General features: G+C 39.5%; 1 protein-coding gene across 3 annotated transcripts in view; it reads right to left on the minus strand.

The window, feature by feature from the left end:
- The window catches only part of psip1a (PC4 and SFRS1 interacting protein 1a), a 41571-nt gene that overhangs the window by 21623 nt on the left and 1406 nt on the right, over positions 1-18542 (minus strand). Inside the window, exons 1-6 of one of the 3 annotated variants that reach the window (XM_087995073.1) lie at positions 18164-18182; positions 16556-16632; positions 15289-15427; positions 7383-7517; positions 4929-5000; positions 234-300 (exon numbers count right to left, since the gene is read on the minus strand). In XM_087995073.1, coding sequence (XP_087851199.1) covers positions 234-300; positions 4929-5000; positions 7383-7517; positions 15289-15427; positions 16556-16632; positions 18164-18166 — 493 coding nt within the window. In that variant the 5' untranslated portion in view covers positions 18167-18182. Of the gene's footprint in view, positions 1-233; positions 301-4928; positions 5001-7382; positions 7518-15288; positions 15428-16555; positions 16633-18163; positions 18183-18542 lie in introns of those variants that run through there. The other 2 variants (XM_087995068.1, XM_087995067.1) reach the window with 2 other exon arrangements.

Genomic DNA, 18542 nt, shown 5'->3' on the forward strand with positions numbered 1-18542 from the left:
CCTTCACAAAAGGTCACAGACCTTAAATGTGAATTCTATTTCTCTCCCCTCAGATGATGAGCCCTGAGCATTTCCAACAAGTTTTGCTTATATTTAAGATTGCTCCGTTGTTCTGCACTTTGACAAAGACATTTCTGCCTTGATTCTGAACTGTAATACACTTCAGCAACATTCAGCCAATTCTGCCGGTGCTCAATCCAGCTTGACGGGAGGATTGGAAAGAGATTACACACCTGGTTTCTTCCGCTTTGCACTCTGCTTTTCGGTTTCAGATTCTGAACCAACATCTACTTGGTCAATCTAAATGTAAAAAAGGTTTATACATTTCAGATCAAAGTTAACTCAATTTTAAATAAATCTGTGACCACAATGTGTGATGGAACTGTAACTTAAGTTTCTTTATAACGTACACGCACCATAGAATCAGGGAATTCCAACTATCCAGTGTGCACTGTCCTTTTGAAGAGAGTCTATCGCTGCAATCTCACTTTTACCATGGCTAACCTACCTAGCCTGCACATCCCTGGACACTACAGCCCAATCCACCTATCCTGCACATTTTTGGACTGTGGGGAAAAAAACCAGAGCGCCTGGATGAAACCTGGTAGGTACAGGTCAAGTGTGCAAACTCCACCCAATCACCCAAGCCTATGATTGAATCCAAGTTCCTGGTGCCCTGCTAACCACTGAGCCACCATGCCACCCAACTTTGTGCAGGAAAATAATCTTGCAGCGCATGCCCAACAATGATAGCCATTTGTGTGAAATGACTTCTGATGCAACCTCTAATGCAGAAGGACTATCCGAATGATCCACAGAAGGTATATGTTAAACAAAACCGCACATCTTTTCTCTTCCAGAACTCAACGGCAGTCCATGGTAAGGTATGGAGCAAAGGCCAGACATGGAGTCATAGAGCTGTACAGCATGGAAGCAGACTCCTTGGTCCAATTCATCCACGTGAACCAGATATCCTAAATAAATCTAGTCCAGTTTGCTAGCATTTGGCCCATATCTCTCGAGTCCTTCCTATTCATATAACCAACCAGATGCCTTTTAAATACTGTAACTGTACCATCCTCTACCTCTTCCTCTGGCAGCTCAATGCATTCACACAACCCCCTTCTGCCATGGAAAAGTTGCCCTTTAGGTCCCTTTTACATTTTTCCCCTCCTCACCTTAAACCTACGCCCTCTAGATTTGGACTCCCCCAACTCAGGGAGAAGTCCTTGCCTATTCACCCTATCCAGGACTCTCATGAGGTGGCACAGTGACTAGCACTGCTGCCTCACAGCACCAGGGACCCGGATTCAATTCTAGCCTCGGGCACCTGTCTGTGTGGAGTTGGCACATTCTCCCCTTGTCTGCGTAGGTTTCTGCCGGGTGCTCCAGTTTCCTCCCACAATCCAAAGATGTGCAGGTCAGGTGAACTGGCTATGCTAAATTGTCCATAGTGTTCAGGGATATGTAGGTTAGGTGCACTAGTCAGGGGTAAATGTCAAGTAATAGGGTAGGGGAATGGGTTTGGTGGGATACTATTTGGAGCGTTGGTGTGGACTTGTTGGGCCAAAGGACCTGTTTCCATATTGTAGGGATTCTATGATTTTATAAACCTTCATAAGATCATCCCTCAGCCTCTGACACTCCAGATATACCTGATCAGGTGCCAGGATTTAGCCAACTTTGTGTTTAAGAATTCCAGCACCAACTCGTCTGTAATATGGACAGTTTCCAAGATGTCAATGTTTAGATTAGATTAGATTACTTAGTGTGGAAACAGGCCCTTCGGCCCAACAAGTCCACACCGACCCGCCGAAGCGCAACCCACCCATACCCCTACATTTACCCCTTTAACCTAACACTATGGGCAATTTAGCATGGCCAATTCACCTGACCCGCACATCTTTGGACTGTGGGAGGAAACCGGAGCACCCGGAGGAAACCCACGCAGACACGGGGAGAATGTGCAAACTCCATACAGTCAGTCGCCTGAGTCGGGAATTGAACCCGGGTCTCTGGCGCTGTGAGGCAGCAGTGCTAACCACTGTGCCACCGTGCCGCCCACTTTCCCCCACTTTCTCTATCTTCCATATTCTTCTCCACAGTAAACACAGATGCAATATACTCATTTAGTATCTCCCCCATATCCTATGGACCCACACATAGGCAGCCTTGCTGATCTTTAAGAGGTCCTATTTTCTCCCTAGTTATTCATTTTCCTTAATGTATTTATAGAATCCCTTTGAATTCTCCTTAACCCTATTTGCCGAAGCTATCTTTTGCCCTCCTGAATTCCCTCTTAAGTATCCTCTTACTGCTTTCATACTTAGCTAGGGATTCACTCGATCCCTGCCGTCAATGCTTCATTCTTACTCTGGACAAAAAAACCTCAATTTCTCTAGTCATCCAGCATTCTCTACACCTACCAGCTTTGCCCTTCACCCTAGCAGGAACATATCGTCTCTGGATTCTTGTTATCTCATTTTTGAAGGCTTCCCATTTTCCAGCCATCCCTTTACCTGCAAACATCCACCCCATCAACTTTTGAAAGCTCTTGCCTAATACCGTTAAAATTGACATTCCTCCAATTTGGAACTTTAACTTTCAGATCTGGACTACCTTTTTCCATCACTATTTTAAAACAAAAAGAATTACGGTCAGTGGCCCCAGCACGCTCCCCCACTGACACCTCAGTCACTTGACTTGTCTTATTTCCTAAGAGTAGGTCAAATTTCACACCTTCTCTCGTCAATACATTCAAATACTGAATCATAAAATGTTCTCGTACACACTTAAAATTCCTCTCCATTCAAGCCCTTAACACTATGGTAGTCCCAGTCTATGTTTAGAAAGTCAAAGTCCCCTACTATAACCATGCTATCATTCTTACAAATAATTGAGATCTCCTTATAAATGTGTTTTTCAATTTCCTGCTGATTTAGGGCATTCTATAGTACGATCCCAATAAAATCCTTTTTCTTTCTCAGTTCTACCCAAATAACTTTCCTAAATGCATTCCCAGGAATATCCTCCAGGAAAAAAACAGCCCCTGCTTGATTGGCATATATTCATAAACATCCTCTCCTTCATCCATTGATGCTCAAAGCAGCAATGTGCCCCATCTGCAAGATGGACAAGAGAAATCCATCAAGGCTGTTTGAACATGACCTTCCAAGCTAACAACCATCTAGTAGGACAAGGTCAGCACGCACATAAGAACAGCAACCCCTGCAAGACCCTCTCCAAACCACTCACCATCCTGTCTTGGAAATATATTGGCCATTCCTTCAACACTGTTGGGTCAAAATCCTGGAACTTCCTCCCTAACCACATTGTATGCTGTAGCTAGATGCACAGTCTGCAGTGGTTCATGAAAGCTGCTCATCACCACCTTCTTAAGGACAATTAGGGAAGGGCAATCAATGTTGTCCCAGTCAGTGATGCCATGTCACACAAGTGATCTTTCTCTTTTAAAAAGTCCACCTTGCCTTTGCCCATTAACTAAGCCTGCACAAATCCTCTTGAAACAAGAGGCTTATGACTTACTCAAAACACACATTTATCATTATATTATCTCTCAATATGAAAATATTACATTTGCTTTCTATATCCAAATCACTAGTGTATATTGTGAACAGCTGGGGCCTGTCCTTGCATAACCCAGACATCACAATGTTTATGTCTGCAGCATGGCTCACACTAACTTTAAACTGGTATTTGTATCGAGTCACAGTGAGGTTATTACGCACCTTTGGCTTGGATGCTACTTAAGCCCTGGGCTCTTCGCCCACAGATAGGATCAATGTAATTGTTCCACCAAATTCATCAGAACCTTCACATTCTGCCTTTATCAGGATTTACATCATGCCACTGCATATTATTTGGTACAAGGAAGGGTAATATAGGTTGCATGTTGTGAGGAGTGAATAATGGAGTTAATAGTTCAATTAGAGCAGCAAGAATTTAAGATATTGAACGGTGGAGAAAACATTGCATGGACCAAGCTGCCTCCACCTTCTCAGATTTCTCATTGGATTCTAACAGAGCGAGAGGGAGGAGTTACTAACGTGACTAGGAATGAGCTCAATTGAAGCTTATAAAAGGACAAAGCTCCAGCTTGATATGTTCTCTGCCTTTTCCTCATGGCCCCAGGTCCTTTGCTCAAACTGGGAGAGAAGGGAATTGGGGAAGTGATGAATTGATGTTTGTTTCTGGGAAGTATTGGGAAAAACAGCGCAAGCGCGATTCTGCCCCTTCTCCAATGCTGATTTTCCTGACTTGAGGAGCACGTGTGAGGCCCTTCCCTAGCACGGCCATTGAGGAGCATTTACTCTGAGTGGTAAAACTTTGTTTGAAACAGAGATGGAGATCAGCACCCAGGGAAGCAAGGGAACAGCAGGCTACTTCCAGCAGCACGTCAAGATGTGGGCCTGGACACAGAAGGGGCTCTGAAATCAGGATTGATTCAGGGCAAATTCAGGGAGATTTGGGGGCTGTTTGTAAGAGACCGAGCATAACATCTAATAACAAGTTTAAAAAGTTTACGCAAGATCTTCCACCCCATCTACTGATAAGCAGATACCAGTGGAGGGTAACTTATGAATGACTGACTATCTTGGACTAGTAGGGACAAACTAAACCCATCTGATGGAAGGCTTGCGCTCAGTCCTGTAATAATTCAGTCTCATGTAAATGGACACCAGAACAGGAGCAACCAATTCATTCTGCACTTAATTCTAGATTTTAACGTTTGAAGAATTATATACAACAGGTGTGCATATATGTTTCAACTCAATACCCTGGTCTAACAGTAAACCTAGATTTAGCTGCAAATACCCAATGCCAGAAGCAATTATGTTCATTCTTGAAATGTGTGGACAGAACAGAACTCAAAAATTCCTTTTGTACAAACTAATGATGAACTATACCTTTCTCTTTCGTCCCCTCTTGGCACCTTTCTTTGGAGGTTCCATTACTGCAGCTTTCTTTGCAGAAGTCTCCTATTTAGAAAAAAAAATTAAAACATCAAAATGGACTGAAAGACAAACTCTCCTGTGTAGCAAATAAGAAAAACATGAATCAAGGTTCAGGTGCACAATTTGGAATGTATAAATAAACCTAAACCTCGGCATTCAAGGTAATTACTTCAAGCAAAAGATCACTGTGCATTTGCAGGGGTGCTACAGAGGCCACCACATATTCTAGAATCGACTCAATACAATTAAAAGCACCCCAGCAAAGATTGTGCTGGCTCAAATGCAATGGTAGAAAGCAAAAAATTTGTACTAAGAATGCACTTAAAGGAATGGGAGAAGGGTTTTTCATTCCACCTTAAACAGCACAGAGAGATATCAAGCAGCAGAATCTTACGAGTCAAAACAATGCATAAGGTCACTTAATAATAGTAAAAGGATGGCAATTACAAATCCCACCATAGCACCCGACAGACTGCATGGATACAGCCTCATTTTGGAGTTGTACAAAGAAATCTAATCAGCCTTTAAAGTTAATAATGTCACATAGTCTTCTGTGGTTATTTTTCATTGCTATCAGTTGAAGTCTGGATAAAAGTGGAACATGCAAAAACTAATTTGATAGTGAAATAAGGACATGAAAGACATCAACAAACCTGAGGATATAGCCTAAGGAGACAAAAACAAACATGGCAGATGAAATTTGATACAATAGTGTAACGTAAGCAGCAAAATACTTCCTCCACCTGAGGACTCTGTTGTGTGCTGCTATCCATATCTTCTGAAGTACTTTGGGACTTACATGGTCTAGTTTGATAGAGAGTACCTACATTCTAGTATAACAAGAGGAGTCTTGGAGAGTAAACCAGATACAGTTTATTGCATCTCTGCAACTACATATTATAATATGCCGTGACTACAAAGTCTATCGGAAAATCCAGTCTTAGGCCCAACTCTCAGGAGATTCTACTTTATTTAACCACCAACTTTTCATGCCATCATGACAGTGATGAAGCTTATTGCAATCAATGAAGCATTAGCCCATTCAGACCTGTAAACAATAGATGCCACTTGAGATTTTCTCTAGGATGACTTATGGTTTTCAGAGACTACATTTTATTCTCAGCAACTCATTGACCAGGTATTTAATTCATGGAGTTTCTATAAGTGTGTTGACATGTGGGGAACTTGTATTCTCACAGAATCAGAATTAGAGGAATTCAACAAGCTAGCAAATGCTTTTCTAGAAATATTATCTGAGGTCACAGCCAAAACACCTGCATTTTCGTCTGCATCTCAAGTAGCTGACACTAGGCAAGATGTTTTAAAATTTAACAAATGTAAATCTTTACAAAATAAAATTTTGTATTTAATTATCCAACTATGGTTGAAAAAATGAGTAAGATTACCAAGAAAATTCTATGATTTTTAGGATCATGCAGGATCACCTATCTGCAAGTACAGTCACTCAAATGTTTGACTGTGGGAAGACAGTTTGAGAAGGCTACTACAAAAACAAGTAGGATTCATGGCTTTATTATAAAGATTTAGGATGACAAGTGAATAAATCATGCTAAGTCTCCAAAAATTATAGATTGGGCCCCAGCTGGCATACTCTATTCACTTCCGAGCTCTACAAATTAGGAAATTGTTAAAAATTTCTTGAGATGTTGGAGAGTTTTAATAGAATGATACTAAAGATTCGTAACTTCAGTTACAGGGTGAAACTAAATCTGGGGTTGCTGTCTGAAGCCAAAGATTAAGGGGAAATTTAATTGAGACTTTGTAAAGAGTAAATAAATTGTTTGAAGTAGTACAAAAGGTAAGTGACCACAGAACACAGATTTACAGTTTCCAGCAAAAAGTGATATGAAAATTCTGCAAGAACTGAAAGGGTGATTAAGATGAATTCAATAGTAATGTTCAAGGTTAAATTGAATAAATTGTTCAGGGGAAACATTGCGGGTCTACAAGAAGACAGTTTTCAAGTCTTCTGTGCTTTATGGTACTGCATTTTCTAAATCCTTTCAAAGTATTAAATTATGTTGGTCATGCACTGAAAATATTCCTGTGAATTTTTCCTCTCGACATTTCCCTACTTTTGAAAATCTTATTTGAGTTGGGGTCAATTTTTGTCTGATTATACTCCTTCGAAGAACTTGGAAAGTTTTTTTATTCCAAAAACACTATATAAACAAAGGCATTCTGACGAATATTAGAAGTGAAAACATTCAAGGTTACAGAGAGCTAGGTCTATGATGCATGTGCGGAAACAGAGCTGAGCACGTGTTAACCAGGTCAAAGGCAGCAAGAACAGAAACCCAAATACTTTTTACTTGGTTCCTTAATTCACATTACTAAGTAAGGCTGTCACATACAATGATCATGCAAAGATTATATCTTACTCACATCATCACTATGCTTGTCAAACTCTGGTGAACTTGCAGCATCAGACTCCTCTTTACCCAGATTTGAGCCACCCGTTTCCTTCCCCTCTTCAGCATCTTTATCAGTTGACAACTTTCGAGCTCGTTTATTAGAACCCTAGGATGTCCAAATATTGTAAATAGTTAATGAACATTGCAGGACAGCTTCAATCACCACCCAACCTCATTCCATTGAATGTTATAAACTACAAAGTATTGACAGATACTGCTGAATTGTGAACCAATGCTGGACTCCTCTGATTACTCAATGACCAGTGAGCCAGAAGATCAAGACCAATGTAAAGCTTTAATTTCAATGCGCTGTGTAAACCAAAACAAAGCACTTTGCTGTGGTGCCTGTGTCTGTGCGTGTGAGATAAACCAGCAAGCTTATTGTCCAAGTTCACGTGAAGATTCTCAACTTGGGAGAAAGTGCTCAACTGTTGCCGGCATTTTATAAGAAAAAGCATGCTTAAAACAACAAGAATATGGTGAAACGATAAATTACATTAATCTGTATCTATTAAGCTATAATAAATATATTTACCCAGGGTTAATGCATAAAATACTATACTATTGCTCAGAATATCCATTATATGTATCTAATTCTGCAATTCAAGGTAATGTAGGCTTTGAAGTCAAGTATTACTCAACAGACAAGAAATTAATTCTGTTCTGTCACTGCTGCTGTCTATGCATTTAATTTTCAAGATAGTAATTTACATAACTACAGCACGGAAGTTAGGATCAATTGTTCATTAATTCTTAACTACAATTTAGCATAATTGTAAAGTATTATGGGAGAGAAGAGAAATAAATTAAGGCAATATAATAAGATTTAATTCAGGCTTGCATTGCATGCACACAAATGCACAAAGCACAGCAAATAAGGTTGGCAGTCACAAACAGGCAAGTGGGAATGTTATAATGATAATGAAGACCTGTCTCCGAAAAACGGCAAGTCTGATAACTAAATATTCCTGGATGTGCAGTTCATGTAGATTATATAGACCTTAAAAATGCTTTCAATAAAAGATTCATCAGCAAAGTTGGAGCCCAGGAAATAAAAGGGAAAAGCAGTAAGGTTATGAAATTGGTTGAGTGAGCGAACAGTTACTTTTTTGGACTAGAGAAAGGATTCTCCCAGGGTTCAAAGATAGTACCCCCTGCTTTTCTTGATACACATGACCTAATTTGGGTGTATAAGGCACAATTTTAAAATATACAGATGACAAAAAAACAAACAAACAATCAGCAGCAATACAAAGGGTACAATTTTAAAGGAGCTGCAGCAGCTATGGGGTGATTGTGCAAACATCATTGAAGGCATTAAGGTAGGTTATTTCATAAAGTATACGAGGTCCTGGGCTTAATGAAATGGGGCATAGAAAAAAGAAAGCAACAGTTTCGATAAACTTGTCTAAGCCACTGGTTCAGCCTCAACTGGAGCACTGCATTTAGTTTTGGGTTCTGCACTCGAGCAAGAAAACAAAGGAATTACAGAGGATGCAACAAAACATTTACACGAATGTTTCAAGCAGCAGAAACGTCAACTATGTGGAGCTGATCTCCTTGGAAAAAGAGGAGATCTGACGGAAACATTCAAATTTTTGAGGGGTTTGGACAGATTAGAAAGGAAGAAACTATTCCCACCGGAGGAGAATCAAGAACCAGAGGGGACAGATTTAAGAAAGGAAGCAATAATAACAGAAGGAAAAACGTTCTTATGCAATTGAACGGTTAGAATCTACAACACTTGAGAGAGTGAGCGTCAGATTCAGTCAAGAGATAACTGGACAATATCTGAAAAATAAAAGAAATTGCATAAGTTTGAGGAAAGATAAGCAAATTGCCAAGAGGTGAACTGCTTTTGCAGAGATCTGATGTGGACAACACACCTAAAACTTCTTCAGTGGGGTCAACATCATCATAGAATTTCATAGAATCCTTACAGTCACAGAGTCATACAGCACAGAAACAGGCCCTTCGGTCCAGCCAGTCAATGCTGACCAGAATTACAAGTTAAAATAGTCCAACCTGCCTGCGCTTGGCCCATATACTTACAAACATTGTCATATACTTATCCAAGTGTCTTTTAAAGGTTGCAACTGTACTTGAATCTAACACTTCTGCTGGAAGTTCATTCCACACGCAAACCATCCTGTGTACAAATAAATTGCCTCTCATGTCCTTTCCAAACCTCTATCCTCTTAGTGTGCTGATTGAGGCCATTCAGCCCTTCAAGACTGCGACAACCTCTGAATAGCATCCCACCCAGACCCACTCATCCATCCTAACCTCATATCTATGCATTAACCATGGCTAATTCCCCCAGCCAACACACTCCCGGGCACTACAGGTCAACTTTAGCATTGCAATCCACCTAACCTCCAAATCTTTGGACTGTGAAACTGGAGCACAAGCATAAACCCAAGCAGACACAGGGACAATATGCAATCTCCACACAGACAGTCACCCAAGGGTGAAATTGAACCTGGGTCCCTGGTACTGTGAGGCTGCAGTACTAACCACTTTGCCACCATGCTGTCCACTCATTTTATGGATGCAAGATGCTCAAGGAGAAAGAAATGTGGCAGTATGAAGAAAAATATTTTAGTTCTTAAGACAGATGTCCTCAACAGATTACTAATAAATCTATTTGGTTAGGTATAAGAAACAAAGGTATCTTTATAGAACTCAGTATATTTGATAGGCCAAAGCAGTGGGAAAGAAACAGAAGAGGAAATTTATAGATTGATGCAAGAATTGTAGACAGAAATAATGGGTATTGAATTATTCTAGTCTGTAAGAGGATAAATAAAAGACATGAAGAAAAGTTCCGAAGAACATTCTGAACAATTTTGTTGCCTTGTACTTTTCAGGGTGAACGAGGAAGTAGTTATTTTCGGCTATGGTGTACATGTTGACAATAGAAAAGGATAATGAGCAATCCAGAGTTAAAGTACTTAATTAGAGGCAAGCAGATTTCAGTGGACCGTGAACAGATCTGACCTGGGTAAACTGAAATCAAAGACTGTCAGGGGAAAAAATTGTGATAGAGAAACAGGTTGCTTTGGACACAGTCAAGCATATTCATATAAGGTATGAAGCCAGGAGAGAAAGCCAGAGTTCCTTAGATGATGAGAGATTGGAAATAAGACAAAGTAGAAAAAAAGATACAAGAGAAAGGTATCAGTAGTTTGATAATAGGTAAGGATCACAATAATACAAGTTGAATACAGAAAGGACATTGTAAAAAGAATACAGCAGAAAGAAAAAGTAAGAATATGGCAAGAGCCTGGCAGCCAACATACTAGAGAACCCAATTCACTTGTGTAACATGGGCACCGCTGAATGGTCCAGCACTTAGATGCCCATCCCTAATTATCCTGGAGGCGGTAGTGGGGAGCTGCCCTCTTGACTTCTGCAGTACATGTAGGTAGATCCATATTGCCATTAGAGAGGGAATTCCAGGATTCTAACCCAACAACACTGAAGGAACAGTGATACATTTCCAAGTCAGGATAGTAAGTGGCTCAGAAGAGAACATACCTGGAAACACACTACCTACATCTGCTGCCCTAGTTATTCTAGATAGAAGTGGTTGTGGGTTTCGAACATGCTAAAACAGCCTTGATAAATTTTTGCACTGCATCTTGTTGATGGTGCACACTGCTATTACTGAACATTGGAATGTGATATTTGTGCATGTGGCACCAATCAAACATGCTACTTTGCCCTGGTTGGTGTTATACTTCTTCAGTTGTTGGAGCTGTACTCATCCAAACAAGTAGGGTGCATTCCATTATACACTTGACCTGTGCCTTGTAGATGATAGACCGGTTTTGGGGATGACCCACTGCAGGATTCTTACCCTCTAATAGACCTTTAGCCACTATATTTAAATGGCTAGTCCAGTTCAGTTTCTGGTCAATGGTAATCCTCAAGGATGTTGATAGTGGTGGGATTCAATGATCAAGTGTCATTGAATGTCAAGGGACAATGGTTAGATTCTGTCTTGTTGGAAATAGCTGTTGCCTAGCACTTACATGGCATAAATGCTCCTTGCCATTTTCATCCCAAACCTTGCTGCATTTGGAAATGGGTTACTTCAGTACCCGATGAATCATACGTGGTACTGAGTATTACACAATTATTGATGAACATCCCCATGCCTGACCTAAAAGCAAAGCAGGCTAAAAAGTAAACTGGCAAATTAGATTAAGGGAGAGCGCAACAAAAATGCATCAACAAATGTTTGAAGGAATAATTCAGAATACACAGAATAGACGCATTCCAAAGCTGAAGAAAGATTCCAAGGGAATAACCACATTCCATGGTCAACCAAGGACAAAATAGTATCAAACTTAAAAAGGATACACAGCAAACCTTTTATTAACCAGGGACATGTGTGTCAGGTGATCAAATAATCAAGAGGTCCACATAGTCAATGTAGAAACACAGACTAAGTAATAGAAACGTAATGCCATGGGATACACACATCGCTGTTATACTTGATTTACAGCAATCACTTAAATAATAATGCAATTTGCCTTAAATAAAAATTACTGATGGAGACCTTCTCACTTGCACCCTCAACTGACTACTCAGGCATGGCAGTAGATTGCAGTACTTGAGGAGAAACTGACTCGAAGTTGAATCAATGGTTCATATTTTGTGTGGCCATTCGACGGAACAAGTATATTTACACTGAGGTAAATAATTTTAACAACTATAACAATTGGACAGAATAATACTTTGCAACACCCTAGGGGTTACCATTGACCAGAAGGTGAATTGGACTAGCCAGTTAAATACAGTACTTCAGGTATATAATAATATTTGCCAGTTTACTGTGTTGGTTCATAAGATGCCGGTTAAAACAAAGTTTGCCGTAATTGCACTAAAATGGGTAGCAAACCAGAAGTTTGGACAGAATAATAAAATCAGCAAGGAATGATAAAGATTAATAAGGAAGAAAAATTGGTATGAGAAAGCTAGTTAGGAATATAAAAATAGAATGCAAGAGTTACCATTAACTCTTTTTAAAGTATTTATAAAGTAAGTTCTAGTCATAAAAAGTGTATGTGGTGAATTAGAAATGGAAAATGAGAGATGAATGGAACAGTTTTTTGCATTAGGTTTCATTGTAAAGGATACAAATAACATTCCAGAAATAGCAGTAAATGCAGAAATGGGAGGGAGGAGCTTAGTAAAATTATGGCTACCAGAGAAGTGGTCCTGAATAAACTGCTGGCTGACATGTATTGATGAATTTCATCTTGGGGTCTTAAAAAGTAGCAAGAGAGGTAGTTGATGCACTGAGTTTTAATGATCCAAAACTCCCTAGATTCTGAGAAGGTTCCATAAGATCAGAACATAGCAAAGCTAACAAGTTTATTCAAAACGTAAGGAGGGGCAGAAAGCAGAACACCACAGACCAGTTAACTTAATTTCTTTCACAAGGAAAATATTAGAAGCTACAGGGTGGCGCAAAAATAGATGGGAAGGCAAGTGATAAGGATGGCACAAAGAGTCTGCAGAGAGATATAGAAAGGCTAAGCAAGTGAGCAAAAACTTGGCAGATGAAATATAATGTGGGAAAATGTGAGATTGTGCACTTTGGCAGAAACAATAGAGGCTGAACATTATTTAAATTGAGAATATGCTTCAGCTTTCTGCAGTTTGAGGTATTTGGGAATCCTCCACCATTAAGCACAAAAAGGAGAAAGTGAGGACTGCAGATGCTGGAGATCAGAGCTGAAAATGTGTTGCTGGAAAAGCGCAGCAGGTCAGGCAGCATCCAACCAGGAGAATCGACGTTTCGGGCATGAGCCCTTCTTCAGGAAGAAGGGCTCATGCCCGAAACGTCGATTCTCCTGCTCCTTGGATGCTGCCTGACCTGCTGTGCTTTTCCAGCAACACATTTTCAGCACTAAGTACAAAAAGCCAGCATTCAAATTCAGCAGGTAATAAAGGCGGCAAATGGGACGCTGGCCTTTTTTTTGAAGGGAGTGGAGAATAAAAAATAATAAAGTACTGCTAAAACTATACAAAACAGTAATTAGATCACACCTGGAAGACTGGGAACAGTTTTGGTCCCACTATCTAAGCAAAGCTAGATTGGCATTGGAAACAGTCCAGAGTCCACTGGATTGATCCCAGGTATGAAGGATTGTCTTATAAGAAGAAGACTGGCGTTTGAATCTACATTCAGTGGAGGTTAGAACAACAAGAGGCTACCTTACAGAACCATACAATATTCTTCAGGATCTTTCATATGCAGAGAAGTTGTTTCCTCTCAGTGGATAGACTAGGACAGAGCAGAATCTCAAGAAGAAAAGGTCAACGAGTTAGGAGAGAGACTAGGAGGAATTCCTTCTCTCAGAGGGTAGTGAATCTGAGATATTCTTTACCTTAGAAGCTGTGGAGGTTGATTCATTAAAAATATTAAAAAGGTTGAGATAACAATTTTAATTAGTAGGGGAATTAATAATTTTGGGGAAGGCAGGAAAGTGGAGTTGAGGACAATCTGATCAGTCATTGAATTGTAAGCAGACCCAAACTGAATTGCTTACTTCTGCTCCTACATGTTCTGGCTCATACACAAGTTTAAACAATTTGACAAAGTCAACATAGTTTAATGAAATATTTAACTAATCTAAGGAAGTTAACTGTTGTGAATAACAGGCAAGTGGTGGATGTACCATACTTAAGTTTCCAAAAGGCACTTAAATTGCCTCATCAAAATTTATTGCAGAAAATAAAAGCTCGGAATATTGGCATGGTTAGAAGATTGGTTGGCAAACATGAAGCAAACAGTCAGCATGAATTAGTCTTTTTCAAATTGGCAGAAAGAAAACAAGTGGTATGCCACAAGGATCAGTGCTGTGACCTCAGCTGTTTATCACTTATACAAATGGTTTGGATGTAAGTACCAAAGGCTTGGTTGCGAAATTTGCTGACGACAGAAAGATAGGTAGGACAATAAGGAGGCTACAGAAACAAATATAGATAGTTTACATTCGTGTCTGTCCATGTATGTGCACAGAAATATCAGTTAAGCTGTGCATAATATGGGAAAAGGTGAGACTGTCCATTTTGGCAGGATGAATAAAACATTGCCTAAACGGAGAAGAGATTGTAGAGTCGCAATGTACGAGGACCTGCACGTCTTACTGCATGAATTACAAAAGGCTTATACACAATTACTGCAAAAAGAATCAAGTACAGAATTAAGACCACCACGCCCCAATAATAGAGGGCACTGGTAAGAAGTCACATGTGAAGTATGTATAGAATTGATCCCCTTATTTAAGGAAGAATGTAAATCTACAAGAAGCAGTTCAAAGAACATTGACTAGACTAGTATCTGGAATTGGCAAGTCATCTTATGAGTACAGGCTGGACAGAGTGGTATTAACCAAAGATCAGAAAAGTTAGGAGGAACTTGACTGTAGCACAAGATCCTGAGGGGTCTTGACAGAGCAGATGTGAAGAGGCTGATTACTCTTTGAAAAGTTTGGGAGGGGGCAGGGCACTGTTTCAAAGACAGCATGCCCATTTAAAACAGACAAAACAATTTTTTTTTTGCTCAGAGTCCCAAGTGTTTGGAACTCTCTTCCCAAGAAAAGGCTGGAAACAGAACCTTGAATATTCTTAAGGTAGGGGCCGATAGATTTTTGTTAAGTGAGAGGGTAAAAGGTCAGTGGGGGAATATAGATTGTAGCCAATTAGATTATCTCCTTGTTCATATGACAGATTGGGTTGACCATTCACTCAGAATATTCTTACGCTGCAACTCAAATGGCATACTTTGATAAAAGCAAGCTTCGCCAAGCCTATCTCATGTTGCTTGTTCTTATATTTTATAACATTGCTAAACTCACTTGTTGTCCAAGAAATTTAACCGTTGGGTTATTTTCAACTTCCCACAGTCCCTCGTTGAAACCTTTTCTCTTGTTGGGCTTCCCATACTTTTCCTTGTTTTCTTCATATGGATAAATGTCTCGTGGACCCAGGTAGGCACTAAAAAGATTTTGAAAAGTTAAGCTTCACTTCAACAATCTGTAGGTCAGAGATATATCTTCTACAAGTACCCATGGTTCAACCACTGAACCACAGTTCTGTAACTGCAAAACTACCTTGATATTGATATAAAACTGTACAACATGAAATTCATAAATGCCAAGGAATTGTAGGCAACTAGTTATCCCCACATACATATCCTACTACTGTTCTCGTTATAAAAGATTGAGGAGTCACCAGTGGCTAAGCAATAGAACTCCCACTTCAGGATCAGAAAGTGGTGGGTTCAAACTCCAGACTTGACTGAAAGTGTATCACCTTTTGGATAAGGCATTAATTTAAGCTTATGTGACCCTCTCATAAGCATAAAAGACCCAGCACTGCTAATCAAAGACAACCATGGGACTTCTACCAATTTAACCATTAACTATCCTTATCATTCTTGCATTAGTATAGCCAGTTTTCTGATACTCACTCATCTTAACAGTACTTCATTACCTGTAAAGCAACTCTGATGTCTGAAAAGCACCAACTTAATGTTTTAAACCTTTCTTTCTTTACCAACTCATCGGTATTGGAGTACACATGCTTCTCACAGCCTTGGCTCATCTTTATTAAATGTTACAACAACTAAACCGCCTATCTGCCATTAACAGAAAAATCTCTTAACTATTCAGTAATAAATATTTCCACTAAGGCTTAAACAAACTAAACAAAGTTACTCAGGGGGCGCTGTGGAATGTGTACAAAAGATTTATTTTGGATTTAAAAAAATGAAGAACGTACATTTATATTAGCATCTTTCATAACATCAGCAAGTTCACTCAAAGGGGTAGAGAGAAGTTCAGTTTAATGTCTCAACCCAGAGACAGCACAACAGGTGAAGTATCATCCTAGATGATGTACTAAATCACTCGTGTCATCATATTGTTGTTACTTGAGCAAAGGTTGATGTGAAGCATTTGGTTTTACGGAAAACACCAAGCCTAACAATAAAGATACATCCTTTCCTTGTGTAAAACAAGGTGGTTAGTTTCCCTCTTAAATCCATATGTTGCTGTGAATTCTGCCCTGACAGTAAAGATTTCAAAACAATTTCTATAAACAATTTCAAGAGTCATTACTTACGTCTCATGAGTTCCAAAGAAGAAAATGGGATATTTATTTGTTGAAGACTTTACTGCTCCGTCGGCAAAATCATCAATCTGAAGAAACAATAGGCATTTTCCTTAAATATCATTTCACAAACTGTTATCATTGATGTCTCACATTATTTTATCACAAACTTGTTACTCGAAAGTTTGATGCAACTCAAAAAGTGCTTTATCCACAAGCACGTAAAGGAAAAGAAACAAAATATCTATGCAAGAATTACAGATCAGATATTTCTGAGCCAGTCATGAGTTTTTCAGCCCTGATTGCAATTGGACATTTATGGAATAAGATTCACCTCCCAATATCAATTCTCAAAAATTCCCAAGCTCAAATATTTTAATCTCCAAGGAATAAGTATTTCAATGCCACAAAGGAAGTAACTATTAACACAGCAAAACAGAATAAAAAGTTATCTTTAAGATTGCTGGACATCAATTGGAGCCAGAAAAAAATTACTTTTTCTTGCTGTAAGTTCCAAGTCCAAAATGGGTAGAGACTTGCAAGAGACCTTTTTTGGGAAATAGGCATCACCAACATGGCCTTTATTGGTGGGCCTTTTAGTCCTTGAACTGGTATAATACATATGGTGAAGATAGGGAGTTCCAGGAGTTTCACCTAATGACGATGAAGGAATAGCAATGCATGTCCAAGTCTAGATAATGTGCAACTTGGAGATGATGGTATACCAAGCAAACACTGCCCTTGCCTTTTTAGATGGTAGATGCCTCAGGTTTAGGAGGCATCCAAAATAAATGATGTAGTATCTGTATTTCACCTGTGGTCATAATTCAAATTCAATCCAAACTTTGCAATGAATGTTTCCTTAGTCTACTGGTTTTAACGGTCATATCATGAGTTGACTGAACTGTCCCAGTTTAAACTTACCAAATTGCAGCAGAAATAAAAATAACTATAAAATAAAAGTATGTAATATAGTCAGACCTCTCAGTAGTGAATTACAAACTCTTGAATTACCAGTAACTCAACTTGATGTAACAATTGCTACGCTGTTGCAATGTAGCAACACCAATGGTTTTTCAGGGGCAAGAACAGAATCATCGCTTTTTTTTAGATTAGATTCCCTACAGTGTGGAAACAGGCCCTCTGGCCTAACAAGTCCACACCAACCCTCCGAAGAGTAACCACCCAGAACCATTTCCCTCTGACTAGTGCACCTAACACTATGGGCAACTTTGCATGGCCAATTCACCCGACCTGCACATCTTTGGACTGTGGGAGGGAACCGGAGCACCCGGAGGAAACCCACGCAGACAGGGGAGAATGTGCAAACTCCACATGGACAGTCGTCTGAGGCTGGAATCGAACCTGGGTCCCTGATGCTGTGAGACAGCAGTGCTAACCACTGAGCCACCATGCCGTCCCAAATATTTTTTAAATCCAAAATAAATCAGACTGAAGTTAGAGTATATTTTGCAGGGAACATGTTTCTGGGACATCACTAAGTTTGTAAAGTTTAGTATACATAATTTCTAAAGTCTGAAGTAACCAGTAGGTCCCAGTTCAGGATACTTAGGGACAAAAGATTATACAGCAAATAGTATATGGTGAAAGTAATGTTACCATTGGTTAAGCAGAACAGAAGTCATCTTTTTGGGAATTAGGGAATGCAATTTAAAATTCTCAGATCTGCCAATGAAAGAGAATTAACCTTCAGTACATGCTAAGCTCTTCAATCAATATTGTTAAACAATACTCAACAAACCCATAATATTTTATCGCTCTTTGTTTCCTCAATTCCTAAACTGTTACACGGCAGTACATTTGCACTCACTAATTCAATACACATCCATCATTAGGACTGGTTATCAGTATTTATGTATGTGATGCCACCTGCTAAATTCTTTAAAGTGGAATTGAAGCAACATGGTACTGTGTCCAGTTCTGATCGCCCTGTTATATGAAGAATATTATTAAGCTGGAGAAGGTTCATAAAAGATTT

The sequence above is a fragment of the Chiloscyllium plagiosum genome, unplaced genomic scaffold (assembly GCF_037043375.1).
Source record: "Chiloscyllium plagiosum isolate Xiang-an unplaced genomic scaffold, Cpla_swu_hap1 HiC_scaffold_2, whole genome shotgun sequence".
NCBI lineage: Eukaryota > Metazoa > Chordata > Chondrichthyes > Orectolobiformes > Hemiscylliidae > Chiloscyllium > Chiloscyllium plagiosum.